The 22,848-nt window shown below is 44.4% G+C and overlaps 1 protein-coding gene and 1 long non-coding RNA gene across 4 annotated transcripts in view; one reads left to right on the forward strand and one right to left on the reverse strand.

Annotated features, from left to right (window-relative positions):
• Positions 1 to 796: 796 nt before the first annotated feature.
• LOC141787574 (uncharacterized) lies at positions 797 to 9,368 on the reverse strand. Of its 2 annotated transcripts, none has more exons than XR_012598084.1 (3): positions 9,185 to 9,368; positions 7,405 to 7,535; positions 797 to 4,025 (listed from the first exon to the last, which is right to left on the reverse strand). It is a non-coding gene; the product is annotated as an uncharacterized LOC141787574 (long non-coding RNA). The 2 variants fall into 2 exon arrangements; XR_012598083.1 differs by lacking the exon at positions 9,185 to 9,368 and adding an exon at positions 8,033 to 8,638.
• cdh8 (cadherin 8) overlaps positions 8,019 to 22,848 on the forward strand; it is a 172,581-nt gene continuing 157,751 nt past the window's right edge. The window contains exons 1-2 of one of the 2 annotated variants that reach the window (XM_074666074.1): positions 8,019 to 8,468; positions 10,372 to 10,894. In XM_074666074.1, coding sequence (XP_074522175.1) covers positions 10,637 to 10,894 — 258 coding nt within the window. In that variant the 5' untranslated portion in view covers positions 8,019 to 8,468; positions 10,372 to 10,636. The remainder of the gene's footprint in view (positions 8,469 to 10,371; positions 10,895 to 22,848) is intronic. The other variant, XM_074666073.1, reaches the window with a different exon arrangement.

Below are 22,848 nucleotides of genomic sequence, written 5' to 3' on the forward strand. Positions count from 1 at the left end.
AAACTTTTCTTTTGTGTTGATTTTGGAACCCCCTATGGGAGAAGTTATACCTCTCATCTCTCAGGCTCGGTAAAGCCTGATCCTGTTTGCTTTTCCACAGCTAACTGTGCCCTTCTTGGTAAGCAGCATACAAACAGGATGCTGTTAGTTGTGTCAGCCAGGTGATAGCATGATGGCATAGCAGCAGAAACAGCAATGAAAGTCTTTCTCACCTTATATGTTGTTATTTATTGCCTCTGTTGCGTGGGAAGTGACAAATCTTACAACCAATCAGTGGACTGCAGTGTTTCCAGCTCCACCTTCTGGGGTTGGATTTGTTTTTCCGGCACTCCAACAGTAAGGTGCCAAAAAGTGGGATGGTACTAGGTGGTAATTTGGGGACCTTTCCGGTTTTAGTAAGAAAACACCATAAAATGAGTACACACTTCAGCATGTTGTGGATCATATTGTGAAGGCCAACCTCTGGTCTAAGAATATGAGACAATAAGGAAATGATAAAATCTGCTGTTTCTCAAGTGTCCACTTGAGGCTGGCTCCAGAAGTACAGGAAGTCACACACACACCAAGCCAAAATAAAAGCAGTTTTCAAAGCAGAAATTAACCTATTTACAGCCTGGTTCAAAGACACCTCCTGTCTGAATTGCTAAGATTACTATCGGCACGATATAATGATCGCAACCTCGTCCAATCAGGGGCGGCTCAGGTCACTGACTGACAGGCGCTCTCTCAGAAAAAGTCGGGGTTACATTGGGTGACGTGGGAGAGACTACGTCCATGTTTTATACATTCTACGGTTGTGGCTCATGTGGTCTGACAGCTACACCCATACATCTGTAACTGACATTGACATCATGATGTGGAAATGTTAAGTTTTGTTGCAGAAAGAGTTCACAGTTTCATAAACAAATACAAATACCAAGCAGGACCTTTAATCACTATGATAATAATGGAGACATTAACTTCATTTACACAGCATCTTCAAAAACATTGATTTACAAAGTGTTCAACAACAGAAGTCCTAGAACAGAATAAATAAAACAAATCCAGCTTTGACAAAGTGCACTCATCAAACCTAATTAAAGAGTACAAACTCAAACTAAAAACCCAGCAGCAGACCAGAACAGAGCAGCACAAAAACCCAACCCTTCCACAGTAAACATGGTGTCTGCTCCTTTTTAAACCTCCCTCAGTATCTCACGCTTAGAAGGACTCACCATGCCACCATGACTTCTTGCTTGATCACCAGCTCATCAGCTAGGTAGGTAGGTGTAGAATGTGGTCATACCTACGTCTGTTTATTCACACTTTCATAAAGAAGAGTTGTGATGGGTCATGGCAGACCTGTATCCATTTTAAGCTGAACGGGCTAACACGCTGGGGTCCACATGTGGCCACTTGGCTTTTGTCTTTTCATGTCAGCATGTGTACAGACTGTCTGCTCCTGTGCAGCACCTTGGTGCAGAACTTCACTTTAGAGAAGCTGATTGAAGCTTCTTGACCCTTTTGTTGTGCTACAACAATCTGACTCCTACTTCTAACACCACCCAGTTAGCCCAGTTAGTTTTTCTTGGGGATATAAAACGTGGGCAAAGTCTATGAAGTCACACCTTGGTTTCAGTCAGGACAGTTTGCTTACATCAGGTTGGAATACTTTTTTTTGTACCCAGGGGGAAATTCAGGAGTCACAGCAGCAATCAAGAAAACAAAAGTGAGAAAATGCAAAAAGGTTTCCAACAAGATAGATGATGACAGCTTGTCCATCATTCTCCATTCCAGACAGCCCCCACCTCCACAGGGTCCAGGACTAAGCCTCCCCAGCAGTCTGTTCAGTCTCTGTCTCCTGTATCCTGTCTGCTCACAGCAGGTGAAGTTCCTCCAATGTGGCGTTGGTGTCTGGTGTTAGCTCTGTTAGCCATGTCTGTAAATAGCATGATGCTACTCTACCCTCTGGTATTCCCTCTGTTGCTGGGTTAGCACGGCTACCTCGTCCATCTTATTGGAGATGGATTTTACGTTCTCAATAACAATAGAGGGACAAACAGGTTGATGTCATCACTTCTTAGCTCACACCTGAGAACCAGCACGTTGTCCTCATCCTCTTCTCCTCACCATGTGGGGAAACATCAGGCCTTGCATTAGTTAGCGTTGAGATGCTACAGGCTGCTAACAGCTGATCCCACATGTAAACAATGCAGCCATGGTTACACGTAGGATCTCCAGACAAACACAGGGGCAAAAATAGTAAAAATATTACTGAAGAAATAACCAGTTTGGTGTCCACGGCCAACAAATGAACCATACAAAGTGATGATCCACTCCAAATACAAAGATGACAAAAAAGAGATGAAAAAATGACGAGAAACGGGCAAAGAAGAGAGAGCTGCCGCAACAGGCAGCCACAACAGGGCAGCACCTAGCAACCTTTAGTGCTCAAAACAAGGTAGTGTATTTCTGAACAGACAGAAACCTGATGGAAACTACCTGTCTGATCATTCTGAATGTATATGTAAATGTATGTATAAGATTTAATAAGTATAAGATTTATATCTAGATTTTTGCAGAATAACAACATTAAGATCTATATTGTGATCAAAAAAGATGGATGGATGAGTATCCTGTTAGCTAAACTGGCACTCTGACCTCCACTTTAAAAGCTCCTTATTGTGAAACACAGACCGAAACACCAGGAAGGAGTTCTGTAGCTTCACTGGTCAACATTAAGGAATTAAAAGGATTAAAGTGAAATGTGGTTAGACTTCTGTCTCAGAAATAAGTGGTTTACTTCTTTAGCGGAGAAGAAAGTATTTGTCTCTGCTGCTTTCATGCTTTGGACTGATTTATGTTGATGCTTTATATCTGTGTGCATCATCTCTGAGCTTCATTCTCTGGGCACTGTGTGTACCATGGAGTCTGGGGTTTAATACAAAAATTAAGCATTGGTGTGTCCTTATTTGTGAGATGGTTTCTCATTTATTTTATTTCTAATTGTTTTCATTGATGCTGAAAAATGCTGGGAGCTTCAGTCTGTGGTTTCTGACCCAGTGGCTAAACTTGTTTAGGTCCTCTGCTACTCAGTCTGGACTCTTCTGCAGGAGGACTTTGGTCACTGCTGGTCTCTGAATGTTTTTAAAGTAGACTGAAGGAGCTGGAGGAAGATGCATCAGCCTGTATATGCTTTTCATGAAGGTTTTCAGTTTTATGATCCAAGATATAGTGACATGTCATAAATTAAGTGTTGTATATGTGTAACTTTGCTGGATTGTGCTGCTGCTTGTCTTGGCGAGGAAACTCTCTCAGTGAGAATTAAAATCTCAGGGAAGATTTAAGTGAGATAGTCTACATGGAAAGAAGCCATTGGCTGGCCTAGGCTGTAAATGTGTGTATTCTTCTTTAAACAGCTGTGTATCAGCTCTGACAGGACCTCTTCTGCCTCTTACCTTCACTTGGGTAACTGCATGAATTGGGCAGTGTTTGCTGCTTACCTTCGCTTCTATCGGCTGTCTGATGACAAAGCATCCTCTGTGACTGACAGACAACTTTTCAGGCTCTGAGCTGAAGCCAGCTGTTTGTCAGCAGTGAAGTATTCAGCCAAGACTTCCTGTTTCATGCATTCGTCATTGTTCAGTGAAAATGGCGCTGGAGCTGAGAGACAATAGGAGCAGCTGTTAGCTGTCCTTGCATTCAGATTTGCCTTTAAGTAGATGAATATGGAAATAAATCGACCAGGGGTCTCCAACTCAAACTACCCAAGGGGCTGCTGAGCAGAACTTCCTAATGCTGAGGGAAGTGGTAGTTTGAAACTTCCAGTGTGTCTTGAAGTCTGGAACTGTTCTTTGATTTCCTCCTTTCTGTCTCTCTGTCTACATGTTGTGGTGCTGACAGCTCTTTCTTTAGCATCAACCTTTCTTTTGACCTTTGAAGGAGACATCTTGGTTTAACGTTTTGAGGACAAAGGCAGCGTGACAAGTGTTGGCTCCTTTTTCTGCTTGTGTCCACGCTGTCATTATGCTGCATTCAGGGTCAACCTGGAAATCAGAAGGCATGAACACAGTCAGATAAATTTCACAATGAACTGATACCAAGAGGTGCACTAAAAAAAAAAAAGAAATCTAATCAAGTGTTTTTGTCTTATTTTCAGTAGGGAATGTATTTTTAGACTCAACATGAGCCACGTTCACCTGACTAGTCCAGAATTTTCAAGCATTTTTTTCTTGTACCATAGGGAGATATTTTTAAACTTGTTTAAAGAAACTCAGACCTCATTTTTGTCTGTAAATAACTTTGTAACTATTCAACTTTATCCCTTTTAATATAGCCAAATTGCACTCACCAGGGCAGGCGGACAGCTCAGGCCGCCGGGTGTAGCAGGTGCCGACACTCAAATGAAAAACCAAGATCTTACTGATTCTGATCCCTCTGCTCATACTTTATAAATGAAAGGGAAGGCAAAAAATACCCAAGAACGAAAATTCAACTCAGTGCTTGATTTCGATAACTTAAATTTGCCAAAAATTTGACTGAAAACACGTGCAACCTGGGTGGGCAAACCTGTAGCACGTAACTCAAAATAAAATAAAAAAGTTCTCAGTCCAGTAAAGAAAAGATATAGTCCATAGTCCCATGTGACTTTACCCCGAGTTAATTGAGTCCTCTCTCAGTTACAGCCCTATAATCAAAACGAAACCAAAATAATCCAAATGGGAACAAAGGAAAAACCCACGGTGCCTGCCGACCAGCCTCTTACTCCACAGGAAAATCACCTCCTCTCCACAGCTTCCTCCAAAGCGCTACCCGCTAACAAATGAAGCAGCGAGGCAATAATAAAAGAAAGGAGAAATAATACAAAAATAATCCTGCTGTCAGGGTAAGTTCCACCACGCTCCTCTCAGCTGCCCCCTCACCTTTTTCCCCACCCCTTTTCTCCCTTCTCAGCGGAAGTGGACTTAAAATGATAATAAAAAACATACAGCAAAACATCACAAGAATAACCCAGCCCCAACATTACAGACTCCATAAACAAAAAAAACAACAAAAAAAAAACAACAACAAACATAAACAACCCAACGACCCCGTGTGCCTAGCTATGTAAAAGAATCAAGTGCCACCCCACCCCAAAACAGAACAGCAAATAAGAAACAATATCTTCTGCTCCGGTGAGGCCCACACTGACTTTATTTTGACCTGGGCTTTACAACTTGACACAAAATATTTTTCTGACAGACCAGTTGAATGTAGCTCATATCAAGAATGACAAGACAACCTTTGCCTCAAATAAGACAAAAACTGACTCCAGTAAGACTGGCTTCCGTAAGGATTCAATTACAATCCATGAGATGAAAAACTTTTTCACATATGCTTTTTAGACTGCAGGGGGAGCTATTTGACTGTGACGTTTCTTGTGCATCTTCATCACTTCTCTGATGTCTGTAGCTGATAAGCGGTGTGAGGTCATGGCGATGACTTTTTACAACCAAGGATGATTCACCTGTGCTTACCATTAAGAAACAGTGTCAGGCCGGCCTGCTGGAGATTGTCTGCAATCTCCTTTTCAATCCCTGTTCCCCTCTTTACCCCTGACTTGAGGTGAGTGTCTCCTGCTCTGTGAGTAACAGATGAGATGCAACATTCACTGCAACAACAGCTTCATCGCAGCTTTTCTTTTGCTGCTGAGTCTCCAGCTTTGTTTGCACCCATGACTCAATTATCATGCATTCTTTTGATGAGGAAATCATTTTATTTATTTATTTATTTATTTATTTATTTATTTATTTATTTATTTATTTATTTATTTATTTATTTTTCTGTCATCACCTAAACAGGAAATGCAGAAAACCTAAAGTGTTGTCAGTAAAAACAAAAGGCCCTCATGTAACAGTTGGACTGTGGACAGCTTCTCCTGGATGATCAGCTGGTTAAAAAGACTTGGGGAAAGAAATCGATGGTGAACCCTGTTCATAGATCTAATTAGGAGCTGAGTGTACTGCATCCCCAGTCTACAGATGACCAATAATGGGATTCCTGGACTGCTTCATGGCCAGTGCTTTCCATTTCCTTTGCTCTTCACTCTAACTTTGCTCATACATGGACAAAATGAGTAGTTGTTACCTCATAGACAACGACCAATGCTTCAAAAACCATAGACTTCATCCTTTACTTACAGAAAAAAACAGAGAATATCATGGACCATTAAAATCTGCAGAGTCTTATCTGGCATCCAAGGCAAACAGAAAGAAAATGAGTTGGTGTGATTTGACTTATTGGGCTCTAATTTCGTGGCGCAGCGCAGGGGGTGCCAGCCTGGCGCACCCTGCGCAGTGCTAATTTCGTGCAGCCCACCACCGTGCACTGACAATTTGACAATCTGGTAGACCGTCTGCTAAGAGATGGGTGTGACCACCAGGGGGAGGTGTCAGCAGATTCATGTTGGCGCAGTGACAATTTTGTGCCAAAAACAGTGCAGAAAGTGCTGAAAGCTCACCAGCTCCAACCTGGTCTATCCTCGGCGCAAGGCGGAGCGCACCCCACGCAGCTGTAATTTGGTGACAGGCGCACATGTGCGCACATGTCAACAAAGCCTCAGAGGCAGGTTTCCAGAGTGTCAGGCACATTTTAATGCAATAAACAATCACAGCAATCACTATTTTCCCTTTGCAGGGAACTTGCAAAGTGCACCGGTCACGCCCTGTCTGCACAGCGCAGGCCGATGCAGGGCAGGTGCGCCTGCACTTGCGCCTGGTCTACGAAATTAGAGCCCATAGAGTCTAACCAGACATGGGAAGGGGCCTGGACACCAGAGTGTATCAGTTTATAATGTCTCAACAGAAAGATGTTGGAGGTCATATGAAAGTGGATCAGCTGATGACAATAGAGTCCATTCAGAACAGTGAAACATGGACCTGGACAGAAGGATTTGGACGATGGAGCAGTGATGCATGGTGGTCATTATCATGATATCAGCTAGTTTATTATTATTATTATTATTATTATTATTGGTTTGAGTATTTTTAAAGTTTAACAGAATGAAAGGATTTCATTTGAAGTTTTGTTCAGGAGAAATGTTGAAGACTTGTCCCTCAGCGGCCGACGATTCACTCTGCAGCTCAGAGTCAGGTTTCTTTATTTTTACCTCAGTGAAAAAGTTGACTGCCTCCACTTTAACACACCTATCTCTACCTCTGTCAGAGCACCGAAGGGTCCCACCCTGAGCGCCCTGTCGGTGTGGTGGGGATGTGACGTCTGATAACATTTGAACAAAGGGAAGCAGAGGAAATTTCACTGAATCCTCTGTGGGCTGAAATGAGTTTCATAAAGAGACCCTCACAGCTGTAGAAAAAGGCTGTGTGTGTGTGTGTGTGTGTGTGTGTGTGTGTGTGTGTGTGTGTGTGTGTCAAACAATATACTCACCATCCATTCCTGCTGTGCTAATAAAAACCATGCTCCCCTCAAAGGCCCCTGTCTGTCTGTCTGCTGCCGAGCAGCTGGACCAACACTAGAGGGCCCTCTGCACGGACAGCAGCGTGGGCCCCCTGTGCTGCCTGTCACACACACACACACACACACACACACACACACACACACACACACACACACACACACACACACACACACACACACAGAAACAAGCATGCAGTGATGAGCGTGACCTTTCCACTAACCGTCTTAATAAGACCTGTAACACTCCCTGCTCCGTGTCTTTTAATAGTTTAATTTTCTTCCTTTTTGGAGCAGATTTTTTTCCGTGTGTCGAGAATAAAAATCGTCTGTCAGTGTGCGTGGAAATTCTCCACATGACAGGAATGGTTCGACCGCCTTTTGTGCCAACAGGGCTGCCATATGTGTGTCCATCTGATGGTTCCTTAGCCCGATCAGATGTCAGTGTAAACGAGCAGCTCCGGTTTCCTCTTCCTCATCACCTGGCCTCTTTCATCCCACTAATGCGCGCGGAACGTGGGAGCGAACCCCCGCCTCGTTCGCTCCACGGAAGAGAGGAAGAGTTTTAAAAATGATGAGAAGAGAAATGAGAGAGTTTTACCTGCTCACACCTCTCTGCATGCACGGCCTTCAGACGCTAACCTGTGCGCGCTCGTGCCTGGGCAGAGCGGCACGCATTCATTTGTGCGCCTGTTGACCCGGCTCCTCATCAGCCCAATGAGCGCCGCGGAGGGGAGGCTCTCTTCGCCAGCGTACCTCTCTCCTCCATCTCCTCCTCACTTTTCCAGTCGGCCAGCAAGCCTGTCGGAGCTCTTAACTACACAGCACTAACACACTGCCTGTCACTCTGCTGTGACAAACTGCAGGACGGATTCCTAACCCCTCTCACTTCCTCTCCTTCTCTCTCCGCACAACGGTGCTGCTCATTTTCCCCGGCGCCTCGAATGAAACACGCCGGACTTCTTTTGCGTATTTTTCCAGCAGAAGGGAGAGACGGTGGAATGATGCAGCAGCGGGAAACGAAGCAAGTGTCACTAGTAAGTACAGCCCGTCACCGTGCTATAAAAGCCCTGCGTGTCTTTCTCATGAGCTGTGCCGTAAGTGGAGGGCTCTAACAGGACTTCCCGTCGCCTCTTCCATGGCGAAGAAACGGTGCTTTCTCTCCGCACATCTACAGTCGTTTGACGGAGTGACAGAGCAAGTCCACAGAAAGGTCTGCAAGTTCGGCTCCCATCTCTATCCGCGTTTTTTTCTGTCGCTGGATCCGTCACCAGCAGACAGACGGTGCAGCGCTAAATGCCCGTGTGTTGGACTGCTTGTGCGCACCGGTGCCACATTTGATGCAGCGCTGGGAACCGCGTCTGCTGTGAGGGTAAAACTTCAGGACGGATCTGCTTTTGGTCGTGCAGACCACTGAAGGCGCCAGGCGTCAGAATGCGGCTCAAACTTTATCATGTGAGGGTAGGGATCAGATCGGATCAGATGGAGGAATCTGCGTGAGCCCGGTGTGAGGAGCACCTTGGACAGCTCCTCCGCTGCCACCAGCGCTCGCTTTTTGGCTGAGCTGTCTGAACCGGCTGCTTTTCTGGCGGGGAGCTGTCCTCCCCCCGTTGTGCTGAAACCGCCAGCTTAGTCACGCGCCACCGTGACTTAAAATGCGCTAAGAGAGGCTAAATACATTAAATGATAGAAATTACACATTTAGATTATACAAAATCTTCTTTCTTTAATTATTTTAAAGCCTCTCATTTACCTCTGTATTTTATTCTCTGCTCAGCTGAAGATCAATTCTCTCAGTCTCGGGCTAGTTGGCGGATACTACATCCACCGTGGTCACTCCACACTTCATTGCATTGCAGGTAGCCTCAGGTGGAAGTGGTTGCAGCTCACTGTCCTTGGAGGAAGCCTTGCCGAGGCAGAGAGCACACGAACACAGCTACAGGAGTGTGAAGCAGAAGTTAGCAAAACTACGACCAGCGTTCAGATGAAAGCGAGCCGTTCCGTGCCGTGATATCAGGTCCACCTGCGCCTCAAAGTCACAGCCAGCCCCTTGTGTTTGTGCTTTCCTTCTTGTTTAGCATTCTGGTGCACAGTGGAGCACACACACACACACACATACACACACACGGCTGAGTGGGTTCAATTGATATTAATGCTAAAACAGTGTTTGATTAAAGGGCAAAATTTACATTAAGCTGCCCTCTCTCAGTCTGCTTTCACTCTGCTGTCACTACATTCAATTCTCAGTTTTCTCTGGGTCACATTATTTCCTCTCCTTTTTTTTTATTGAGTCATTTTTTTCTTTTTATCAAACATCAGCTGTGTTGTAATTGTATGCACTGACTCCAACAGAGCACATCTTCACATTGATCTCTGTGATATCAGAGAGGCTGCAGCGCTGTTGACTTTGTGGAGCTCACCTGCAGCCTCTCTCTGTTGAAATCTCACACCATCCGCGAGCACGTCCAAATGTTTCAGGAAGCTGATCGTAGCCCACAACCTCTCACTCAAAGTGTATCGTCAAAGGAATAATCATAAGGAACATGTAATTGCTCAAAATCTTTCCTGGATAATCCCCAAAGCGACAGATTAAAGCTGGGCAATCTGATGTTGTGGGCTGACTGGCTCCAGAGTACAGACAACCCGTTTGTTGTTCAGTTGGTGCAGGATAATGTGAAAACAAGATAGGGACAAAGGGTTGTGGCAGCATCAAAGAGCCAGTTTTGAGCTGTGTGTTGAATTTTGACCTCTGATAACAAAATATCCACTCTGTTTATTTTACATTTTGTTTTCCTGAACAGGATTCTCCTACACGCTCACTCCGTCTCCTCAGATTTGTTCAAATGTTTATTTGACTTTGATTCTGTATTCCCGCCTCCCTCTTCTTTTCCCGCCTCCTGGAGAAAAGATAACTAACAAACTGCAATTGCTCTTTTACAGGTCTCCCCCTCGGAATAACGCCAAATGGATGCTGCGCAGAGCGCCTCATCCCCTCACCAACTGCTATGGAGGCATGCCAAGCCATGCAAGTGACCTTTATCACACCATGAATGCGAGCTGAACTGTTCAAAAAGGACACAAGTAACCTTTTCTTGTTATCTAAGAAGGAGCTGTTGATCTGAGGCGAGGAGTTGGAAAGCAGAGACCCAAACCCGCGCAGGAAAAACAAACAAACAAACAAACAGACCAAACACACAACGACAGGATGCCAAAGCGGTCCGAGGAGATGCTTGTGGATCTGTGGATGCCCTTGCTGCTGCTGTGGATTACTTGTTTTCCCTGCGTGTCTGTGACTCCTATCACAGGCCGGTCCGAGAGTACACAAACTGGTGGGTCTGCGGTGGTGGCGAGCGGTCTTGGCGAAGGACAAAGATTACTGAGCCGCGCCAAGAGAGGATGGGTTTGGAATCAAATGTTTGTGCTGGAGGAATTTTCTGGACCCGATCCAATTCTAGTTGGCAGGGTGAGTGCTGTGATTGTCAGCGTTATATTAAGCTCGCTTATCGTGTGGAAACATTAATTCGGCCATTTGAATGCTCCCTCCATTTTTTGCTCTTCCCATGGGCAGTGGGAGGGTTTGGGTTGTCAAGAGGGAAGCAGAGATACAGGCATGAGAGAGAGTGTGTGTGAGTGTGTGTGTGAAATGCTTTGGAAATAATTAAACTCAATTGAAATGATGGCTGCAACATTTTTTTTGCTCTATTGGATGTCCTTGTAAGCAAGGATAGCATGGAGCAGTCAGATTGTCTGCTTCTTGTTTCAGCACAGCTATCCTGTCTTTAAAACCTCAGACACCTGAGAGAGAATCTCTCCTGCTCCTGTTTTTCTTCAATTTATTTTCCCCCCTTTGTGCAGAAACATGAATACAAAAGAGCTATTAAAGTTCTTCCTGCCTGTTTTTTTTTTTTTTTTCTTCCTCCGGATCTGTAACAAACAGAACCGCGGGCTAATCCTGCGGCTAAGGGCCACCTGCTCCCTGGCCTGCGTGAAAGTGTCAGGCAGGTTTCAGGGGGTGGCGAAAGCTGCTGGCCAGTGCGGCCAAAGCAGCTTGTTCACAGCTCATTGCTGGGATTCACCTGGGGAGAGTCAGGCTGGCAGCCGCGCTCCTTCCCTCCCCCAGAATCTCACCCAGCCGCTCTGGCACGGGCAGGAACACAGGCCGTCAAGCACAATATTTGATCGTGCTCAGTAATAGCTTTCGCAAACACTGTTTCATGCCTAATATTTGATAATTGGTGGGTATGCCTTTCATGTTTATGACATATTGTCATTGTAGTGCGCTGACTTTTTTTCCCAGCCTTCAGAAGTGGCACCTGGCAGAACGCAAAGAGGAAAAAAAGCCTTCGCTGCACAAAAAAGAAGAAGGCTGTGTAAATACTTTTAATTTGCCTTCCTCTTTTTCTCATCTTGCTTCTCGTCATATGGCTGCATCAATTAAATATTTGCCACCATGCGGGATTTGCACCTGTGTTTTCTAAATACCATACGAACACAAAAATGCTGTTAAGTGATGCATTAATTTTTCAAGCGAGTCAATTAGGCAGCCTCTGCTGGATTCAACAATGGCTGCTCATCAGAAAGCTGAAACAAACAAACACTCACCAGGGCCTCGCCGGCCACACGTGAGCTCTGGATTCGCAGGACGTGGAGCTTCGCAGAAATCAAACACAGCTTCAGAAAGTGCTCCAGGTGTTTTCTCTGAAACACTTCCTCTGACTAAAGGAAGAATCCAGAGAACACATCCTGACCCTAAATCCTGGCTCTCACACACTCTCTGTCAGGAAACACTCCTCCGTGTCTCACTGACTCCAGTGTGAAATGCTATTTGGACTGTCAGCAGAGGCTCAGTGACACAAAATTAAGTTGTGTCTCCGCTCTTGTCGGATGCTTCCCTTCTTCCTCAGGGTCTGACTTTAAGCTGGGCCTCAGAGTCCACTGAAGGATGCTGGGATAAAGATGTACGTGTCGTCTTGTTGAAGGACCTATGAGTACAAGGTGGAGAGCAGCTCCGGGTGAAGAAGACCTCGGCTTTGCTTTAGTGAGGCGATGATGATGGGTTGCGTTCACTACAAGGTTAAGTGCTCATGAGCACGCCTGGCAGAGCTGAGATAAGTCCTGCGTTAAACCAAGATGGCACTGTACTGGTTTGAGAGGACAGATCCCTACAATCGCTCCATGTTTCTCCTTCCCCTCTCCTTTCCTCTGCTTTGTTAAGAAATGAATCAAACGGGTGGGAGGTGTGATTCCAATGGATGGAATAGCTCTCTGTTTTGCACAGATTCCTTCACTGTGTGTGAGGCCGCCTGCGTCTGTGAATGTAAGCAGTAGCTCTGCTTAATTATTTGTGGTCTTCGTGGGCACCGGGGCTACCCCCAAACTGCACCCAGAGCCCAAGTGAGAGCCGTGTTTGTGAGAGGGACGGAGAAAGATTGTGCCATCAATTTTTAGCTGTGTGTCATTCTCAGAGTTCTCTCTAAGCAGACACTATTAGCATAAACGCAGGAGAGCAAAGCAGGGGGTGGGGGGGGTAAGGGAGGCAAAGGAGTGGAAGAGGGAGGAGGACGGCCACAAGGCGTGACAGCACCCTTCCTCTTTGCTGTTCTTCTTCAGCGCGTCGTTTCTTGACATTGTGATTCACTGAGCGGCGCGTTCGTCAGCCCCCGTCAGTCCCGTTGGCGTCGGGGAGGCAGGCGTGCAGTACCTGTTAAAGTGAAGCACAGGAGACAGCTGTGAAAGCTTGTTGCTCGGCTGTAGCTTAAAAGGAACACGGTGTTGGAAGGGATTTTCAGGATTACTCATCATGAGCCAGGGAGCATTCAGAAATAACCCGTCATTAAGAATAGAAACAGGCAAACGGAGTGTGAAGGTAGATAAACCTGACCGTATCGCTCTCACGCGCTGGGCGAGGGGACGTGTGGAGGCTCATCGTGGGGAGACGTCACTTTAGGAACTGAGGGGCCTGGTGTGCTGTGAGGGACTGCAGGTAGAAGGTGGTCAGCAATGAAAAGAGTTTTTTAAATTACTAATCCTTAAATTCATTTTCTAAACAATGCAGTTTTCTCAGGATGCTTCACAAAAAAAAAACAAGTCCAGATGCCTCTTGCCTTGAATATTCAAAGAGACCCAACATTCAAGAGAAAACTGACAGGCAGAAACCTCAAGCAGAGCTGGACTCACCAGTGGTCAGAGACAGAAATGGAAAGAGGGGATGAGAAAATGCCGGATGAGCTCGAGCTGTTCCACTGAGTTTTGAAGTTTGCTGAAAACTGGATTAGGGCTTAAACAATTCCTGGAATAATTCAAGCACCTCAATAATTAAAAATGATGAAGGATTTTCCTCTGCCCCAAGAATTTGTTTCATTTTAGACACTCAAAGTGTGTGGTTTCTCTCCCAGACTACTTTTGATGTGGCTCATAGCAGTGATGTCACAAAGGAAGAAGGAGGGGGGGCAGTATTGCCAACTTGGTGACTGTTGCCACTTTTCATATCCCTTAAGTGATTTTTGGAGACTGATGTAAAAAGCTAACCTGACACGCCAGACGAACAGTTTCATATATCCGCCATGGAATTATTTCACAAGTCCATCTGGGTAGCAGCTCTTCCGATTTGTTTTCAGAGGCGGGACTTTAAAAAAAAAATCAGCAGCTGGTGATTAAATGATCGTTCTGATTAACACACTCACCACGGACCAATCTACATCAAGCCATGTTATGACGTAGCTTATGTGAGCCGATGCTTCTAAGAAACAATAGATGAACAACTACTGAATCACGAGAAACAGCTGTGAAAAAGGCGTTAGACGACTGCTGCCGTTTTTGTAAAGTTAACTTTAGAATCAAAGGAACGCTGACAAGTACGAAAGTCTGCTGACGTCACGTCTGCTCCCACAGCTCCCGCCTCTCTTCCCTGATTGGGCCGGTCAGAATTTAGCCGAGTGAAATCATTGGTCATTGGAGCCTGACAAGATGGACCTGCAGGAGTTCAGAAACTGAATCAGGCAGGTCCATCTGCTCTGCAAGGTTAGTAAAAAGCATGCACTGACCTGCAGTGGGTGCTGAGCTCCTCCCTCTCTTATCCAAAACACTCACAAAGGGACTCCTGACTCACAGCTGCAGCCAGAGCATGAGGCTGAAGACAAAGGAATAATGCTTTTGCTGGTCCTGAGCCCAGACAAAGGAGGAAGACCAAGGGGCAACATCTGGTTTAGAAAAATGAAGCCAAGGAGGAAGTGCATCGAAAATCTGCTTGAAACTGGCTGCAGGGAGGCCAGAGGTCACATACACACCTAGCTAAAAAACTGACTTTTACAGCACTAAAAACACATTTACAGCCTGGTTCAAAAAGCACACTGTATGGGGGTTGAATTTATCTCTAGAAGTTTTTAGGATTGTTTGATTGTCCAATCAGAGACACAGCTCAGGTCACGTGACTGGCGGGCCCCCTGTAGCTGCTTGAAAGGAAGCTCATATTAAATGTGGCTGCGTCCACAGACGGGCTTCATTTCACGGTTTCAGGAGCAGACGGGTGACGTGGCAGGGGCTATATCCATGTTTTATACAGTCTATGAAGAAGACTGATAAACAGACAAAAAATAACAATCTAATAATTAATTGAAAAAAGAATCAAACAAAAAAGTTCATTTGTAGTTGTAAACATATTTACAGTCAGTCGTTACCTACTTTATGTTGCTCACATGATGTTCGACAAATTATGTGATAATGTCATTTCACATCTTATTTATTCAATTAGTAAACACACTGTGCTGTGCAGTGCAAAAGATGAAAAAAAAAAATTGAGCTAGCTGGGCAGTTGTCAAATTTAGCTCACAGGTCATTGATGGATCAAATATCCAGTAGACTGGAGCCTAATGTGCTTCAATACAGCAGGGGTTATTATTTTAGTCTCCACACTGCAAAAACTCAAAATTTGATCTAGAACATGTCTGATTCCTATTAACACGTCTCATTTCAAGTCAGAGCTCATTTTAAAAAAATTGACCCGATGTCATGTTTTTCACTTGTTTTAAACTAATTTCTTAATTAGAAAACAATCGCTCTTAAACTGAACATTAATATGTTTTATCCCATAAATGGATTAATCCATGGGATTTTCAGGAGGATACTCCAACATTAAGATATCTGATAGCTGCATTCTTAATCTGGATTAAGACATATTCTGGATTCAAAGGCGTTTTGAAGCATCAGAGCGTATCATCAGCCATGTTCCCTCACCATGTTGCCTCTTCAATCAAAGCTTTTTCAATTATTCCAACACACAAAGAAGCACACACTCATTTCCATCAGGCCATTAAAGGCAAAACGCCGCCTCAGAACAAAAGACAAACTGTGGACAAATTGCTGTGTTTGCACCAAAGAGGAACCAGAACATGTTTCCTTTGTAGCATGAAGCAGATTGATGGCGGTCCGCTCATAAATATCCCGGCGTTAGAACTAACTTTTCCACACTTCTTTACTTGCCGGCGATCGTTTAGCATATGGTGCACGAGGACTGCTAATGAAAGGTTCCAGTCGGCTGAATAGTGCTGCAGATGTGATGAATTGACTGATGCCTCTTCCCATTGTCCAACACTTTTATCCTCTGCAGCGTTGTATGTGTTTTTCGCTCAAAGGGAATTGATAATCAACCATTAATATTCATCAATTCAGACTGAACTGCAGGATTGTGAGGACTGACAGTGATACAGAGAGAAAAAAGGCTTTGATTATTGATTCAGCCAAGAAAATGGATATGTCCGGGAGAGGAAAAAAGATTGCTTTGTCTTTGTGTGTGTGTGTGTGTGTGTGTGTGTGTGTGTGTGTGTGTGTGTGTGTGTGTGTGCGCACGCTCAGGAAAAGAAAGAGACGCTTCATTCCTGGGAACAAGCTGTTTGACAGGATTCCCTACAAGACGGGCCACACTGCTATCAGATTGTTGGTGTGATGTAATTGTGCGCGGTGTTTGGCTGGAAGCAGACGGGCTTTTTCTGCTATAAGTGATGTTTGCTGCAGAAGCAGAGAGCCTTTTCTAATCCTGACATGTCTGAAACGGCTCGATCTTTCTTTCTTGTTTGCTCCTTTAGAGGTGCATTCAGGTGAGGCTGATAAAAATCACAGCTTGGATCCAAAGGAGCAATCCATGGAAGAGAAAAATAAATAAACAAAACCAGAGTGTCTGCTGATTAATTTATTTTCAGAATTGTGGATCAGATGAAGCGGATTTAATGATGGGTGGATTTTTTCTTTTTGTCTTCACTTAAAATCAAAAAGTACCATGTTTCCATACCACAACACACACTTGTGACTGTGAGAAAGTGGACCAATAGGCAATTGTCCATACTGGACATGAACACAGCATTGTAAGGTGATATATTGAAGATTACAAAATGTTAAATCCAAAAACTTTGAGATTTTATCATTAAACAAATGAATATTTATTACAACATAAACACACAAAAGCACTGAAAATTGGTACTGTTGGGTACTGATACTAATTACCAGGAACCATGCATCAGTACCGTATGGTTTCAAATGTAAAAGGTATCCATCCCTGAGCAAAATGTCTCTTTTTTTTCTCCTGGATCGTTTTCTGAATCCAGTCCAGACCTTTTTGTGCTTTCTGCACTTTGGACTGCTGGTACAAGATGTGGGACATCAGTCTATAAATACTGGTGCAAGCTACTTCTGCTCGGCTGGATTGCCTCTCATCTGTCCCCCACCTCCACCTCCGCTTCCTCTCTTCCCTTTTCTCTCTCCTCTCCCCCTCTCTGTCCTTCTGTCTGCGAGCAGCGATTATGCTGAGAATGACTCTTGAGCCTGAGTAAGCTCGCCTCCGGGGCTGATGGGGTGTGGTACGATGACATTGTTAAAATTTCTGTGCGTGTTTGGCTTTGGTGTTGCGAGGCAGTAAGGCAAAGCTAAGGCCAGATTGAGTCCTTAAAGCAGCTCTCGGAGGGCGTGAGGCTCTCCTGGTCCTGCTGGAGGCCCCGGCTGCTAGTTTACAGCAGATCAAAGGTTGATCCGCCTTCCTGACTGAGTCCTGCAGATGTGGCCCCAGATTGGCAGGAATCCCTCGCCTTAATCTGCATCATACTGCGGAATCTGACCATCGAGCGGCTTTCTGTCTCTGCCTGTGATTGATGGATGAGGAGTGGGAGTTAACGAGAATATTAGCAGAATTATCGCCGGTGATTGATGGCAGATTTGACACATAAATTATAAGCATTGGCTCATATAATAAAAGCTGGAATACAGCCCAAATTAGCTCCAGGTTCCCGTGCCATAGTGTGAGGCTTGACTTGAAAAGCTGTCATTAAATCCTCGAAAGGGAAGCCCATCGATATTTGTTGGACTTCATTTCATTCCATTTGGTTTCTCACACCCACCACAGCCCCTGGAATACAGCTCTGTAATCTCTCCTCAGGCAGCAGCACAAAGATCCGTATTGAGCTGCAGTCGAGCAGAGGCTCCTCTGTCTCTCAGCTCTTAGATCTCCATTCCCTCCTCTTGTGTGATTTTGAAAAAAACATGCTAACATCCCTCTGTCCTCAGCTTCTCCACTTCTTTTGCTGCTGTGTTTGTGTGTTCCTCCTCCTCTCCCTCTGAGGCTCACCTGTTCACTATATCACCAATGCCGGCAGGGCCATTATATCAATGAGCCATGGTCACAGTCTCCCTCTTCCTTTCCAATTCTGCCTGTGTCTGTCGCTCCTGGTCTGTAATAAAACACCAGGCCCAGCGGTGGCTCTGATAGAGCTGTGGGATCACATTAGTGCTGCCCTCCAAGAGCTTGACAGGTTGTCTATGGCTTTGTGTTGTTGTCCTGGTTCCCATTAAACAGCTGTGTGTGTGAGCGCGTGTGTGTGTGCCATATAGAAGTCCATCGGCAGCGTGATAGACCAAAATGAGACGAATAGACATAGATGGAGTATATTTAGACATGAGTGTTATGTGTGTATCAGTAAACACAGTGTGTCTGAAGCTTTATAGTCTGCGTCTCTCTGCAAACATTTGCCGGCCTGTCAGTGCAGTCGTATTAATGAAAGATTTCTCTCTAAACAGCTCTCTGTGTGTTTTCAGCCGGAGTTGTCGGCTGATAACTGAGATATTTCACGTTTACAGGTGACCCCATCATCACCTGCATTATTACTTTCCCAGCAAACGTATTCTCATCACTTTTTATCTCACATGTTATTACCAAGTTATTTACGTTTCACCTGCCTGTCAGTGATACTTTGAAGGAAATATGGAGCTCTCCACCTTCCATTGTCTAAATAATGGCTGTGGCCTCCCTGTATATATTTTTTTTTAGACTCAGAGTATGTCGCTATGGTTGGTACTGGGTTGGTTATCCTGTACCCTGTAGTTACCGTGTTCAGTGGAGAGGTCAAAGATAAAGAAGAGGGAGGAGTTGGCTCTGTGGCCTATCAAAGCTGTGGAGGGAAAGTGAGGTGACGCGATGGGTCGGCTAGTTTGAAATGACCGTCTTTTCATCAGGACAGCCTGTTTCCTCTCCAGGCCTTAATCCCAGACACAAACCACACAGACAGACAGTGCATGCTAGCTAGTTCTGATTTTTCAGTGGAATCATACCAAAACTGAGCTTGCGGAAAAGATTGGAGCACAGACTTGAGGGTGCACATTGAAAGTAACAGCACAGCCAGCCATTTGTCTAATATTTGCATTGGTAATCCTCCAAAAGACACTGATGGTTCAGTGCTTGGATCAGCTGAGGTGAGTCTGAGTAGAGAGCTTTCAGCAGCCACCAGTCACTACTAAATGTCCACACTCCATGAAATATGAAAATATAAAGCTCTGATTTACTTACAAACACACCGTACCTGTAAGAAACAGAGACTACAACCAAACTGGGAGTGTTGACAGATGCAAATTCTAGCACTTTAAAGAAGAGGGTTTTTGCTTTCCCAAATCTGAAACATGTTTATGCTGGATGTTCAGACTGACCGTGTGCATCATTTCAGACCTCTGCATATTCATATGTGGTAGAAATCCCTGAGTCTATCTGTGAACAGATCACAACACTGTACTGAAAAACTCCACCAGATCTTCATGAAATGATGAGGTTATTTTCATGGATCTCCTAACTGGTTTTATGACACGTTTGAAGAGTGGGCCTCAAACACCAAGGTCTGCCCTTAGCTTTGCTCCTCGCAGGCCTGCAATGGGCTGACCAAAGTTTTTCAAACAAAGGCTGAAATAAAGGCTTTCTGAAACATGAGAGGTAAAACAAAGGGGATGTTCTTTTTTTCTGTTTGTTTTTGTGCTATAAATCATCTAAAGATACTACAGGGGCAACAGAAGGACAGAATGAAAACTTAAAAAAAAAAGACAATGCCCCTCTATAAACTCAGATTACTGGATGATGGTGGGTTATGAAAATGATCCTTTTATACTGACACTGATTTCACATTCTATACATGCAGCCTGCATATATCCTAACAGGTAACAGGTAACAGTTTGATTATTTAATAATGGACATAAACATTGTTCTGTTTTTGCTATAACTATAACTAAGTATAACTCCTGGTTTCAAACACTGATGTGGCGATAGAATATTGACTTCCATAATAAATCCAACAATCATAGAGCACATTCTTTTTGTCACACTTTATTGATTCTTAGTCAGCGGCATTCGGAATCAGTTACTGTTGTTATTTAGGACACTTCACTGTCCTCTTCAGATAAGATCAGCCAATGTGTTTTTTTTTTTTTTTTTTTTTTTTTTTTTTTCCAGGGCTATATCAATACCTATTATTTATCAAAGAGGCTGATAACCAATTTCTAAGGGATGATATTCATTTGCAGAAAAAGTGAAAATGGTGTTAAAATTTTGTACTGTATAAACTCTAACACTGAACTTTGTTTGAATACCTTTAAGCATATGTTCATTTAACAGCTCCCAGTCTTATTAGGTTAAATGTTAATTAAAGTAGCTTGATACTTCAAGAAAAAAAAAATACTCCTAAAAATAGGAGGAAAAAAATACCACAAAAAACAGCAGGTTAAAGATTCTCGCGGGATTTCAAAGTATCTTGATACTTCAGGAAAAAAATACTCCAAAAAACAGGAAAAAAGTAATCTGAAAACAGAAAAAAAAAATACTCATAAAAACAGAAATAATTATAGCAAAAAACAAACCAATGAAAACATTTTGATCAGAAAAACAAAATGAATTACCACAAAAAACAAACTGAAGAATAAATTACTCTGAAAAACCTGAGTTGTTTTTTTTTTTTTTCTTCAAGTGAATGCAATACTATTCTGTAGGGATGTTATTCACATTTTCATATATTATATACATATTTCTCCATGCAACAAAACCTTTCCTCCTCTTCCCAGTGTGTGTGAGCATGGTGGATGCACAGCTTTCACTGCTGATTGGCTGTTACCTAAACCATGGCTCCGCCTGTGACCAATCACATGGTGTTGTGGGTGGGACAGTGTTGGGGACAGAGCAGTGACTGCAGACAGAGAGGTGGGGCTGCATCATGGCCAAAATAACACATTTTGATATATTTTTTTCATTTCTCGGATGTTGAATCACAAAAAAAAAAAAAAAAAGCAGATGCCCATATGCCTCAAAATGCTGAATATCGAGGCTGATAACTTTCCTGGCTGATTATCGGTCCATCCCTGCTCTCCTCTGTGTTGGTGAAATGCGCAGCTGATAATTCTCCATCCTTCCTCTTTTATAAACCTCTCCTCAGTGACCCTGGCAGATCGGGTCTCAGACTGTTTGTCCTGCCTGTATCTCCATCCTGCTGCAGTTCAGCACGTCGTAAGGAGGCTCATGATGCGTCCCGCCTGTGATCCCTGGGAGCTCTCTTGTGTACATGCATCAGCAGCAATTATGATTTAACAGGAAAGCACATCCATTCACTCAGCTTCAGAGTCCCTGAGCAAAATAACAAGCTTGCTGCTATCACTCACATCTGTGGCTCAGCATGATTAAACCCATGTAGTACAGTGTGCAGCTCACGTGGGGGCCACTTTCCTGAGCTGCTCTATCACTGCTAATTCACAGTAAATGGCCCCTTTATGGTTTCACCTTGGACTGCGGAGCTGTGATTAGCTGCCCCCCCCCCCAGTCACTGTTTGTCAGTCAGCGAAGCAGACTCTTACAGGGAGACTCAGACACCCCCCTCCTCAGACTCCACCTCTCCTCCACCCCAGCCCTGCTTTAAATTCCTTCCTTCCCCTCTTCTCTCATCTCCTCCTGCCTTCCTCACCGGACCCGGCCTGGGTTGGCTTTTTGCGGAGGTGGAGCGCTTAGCGGGCTAAATCATCTGGCTCTCTGCCTTGAACTTTGCTCTAACTAATTTATAAGAATTAAAGCAGTTCACCTCAAATGCTTGGCTCGTGCTCTGCTTTCGTTAAATGACTGCTCAAAATAAGAGAATTTCTTTCTCTTTGTTTGGATTATATCTCTCTCGCAGCATCAAGAGATGCATTTGCAATTAGACGAGCTTAAGCATCTTGGCCCTTGTCTTGTGCTGACATTTAAATGATTGTTGATTTCTCAGGCTTAACACTAGCTCCGTGTATAATCATATTTTAAACAGGCAGAGATGGATGGCTGAATTAAAGGGACGCTAAGGAGCTTGATGTTGGACATTCTGCTTACTTTTAAGTCTGGACTGTGTTTTCCCAGTCACAACATTGGCCCAGCATCAGCAGCCACAAATGAGGTTATTCAAATCAGATTATTCAAATCAAAAGATTATGATTATCTGAAACCTGCTAATTGGCCCTGGCCTCTAAGATGCTGGTTGTGGGCATTAGCAGCAGCCGCCGCAGCAGTTAAAGATTCCTGCTCCCTGTGCCAGCATGCACTTACAGGCTGGATGTTTGGATCCACTTCCCAGGCGGCTCCCCTCCTATGGATAGAACCCAGCACATGTGAAATGCTTGAGGCGGTTGCAGGCAGCTTATCCCTGTGCCTCTGCTCCCATACACGTCCCAACAGCCAAACTGGGACTGGCGGAGTAATCTCGTTAAGAATGGATGTTGTTATTGTGCCACTGGATGTGCATTTGGCGTCACGGTTAGCTGGGAGCACACGTGGGCTGGAGCAGGAGAAACAATGGGGAGGGAGTTCTGGATCTGGGGATGGTGGGTGAGAGTCTATTTCTGGCTCTTAAAAGATGACAGTCCTTCCTTCCCATGCCTCCTTGCTTTCCCTCCTTGGCTCCTCTCTTCCTTCCTCATGCAAACATAATAACAACAAAGCGGCGTCTGTAAACAGTGGATGTGACATTTACTTGGAGACGGGTGTCTTCACCTATAACAGGTATTAAAGATGATGATTATCATCACCGCTGAGAGGGAGGCAGAGGGCCGCTCACCTCAATCACTGAGTCGACAATAAAACACACACACACGAACACACACATGCAGGCA

This window comes from Halichoeres trimaculatus, unplaced genomic scaffold (genome assembly GCF_033239565.1).
Source record: "Halichoeres trimaculatus isolate MK-OKI-2021-1 unplaced genomic scaffold, fHalTri1.1 fHalTri1_scaffold_3, whole genome shotgun sequence".
In the NCBI taxonomy this organism is placed as follows: domain Eukaryota; kingdom Metazoa; phylum Chordata; class Actinopteri; order Labriformes; family Labridae; genus Halichoeres; species Halichoeres trimaculatus.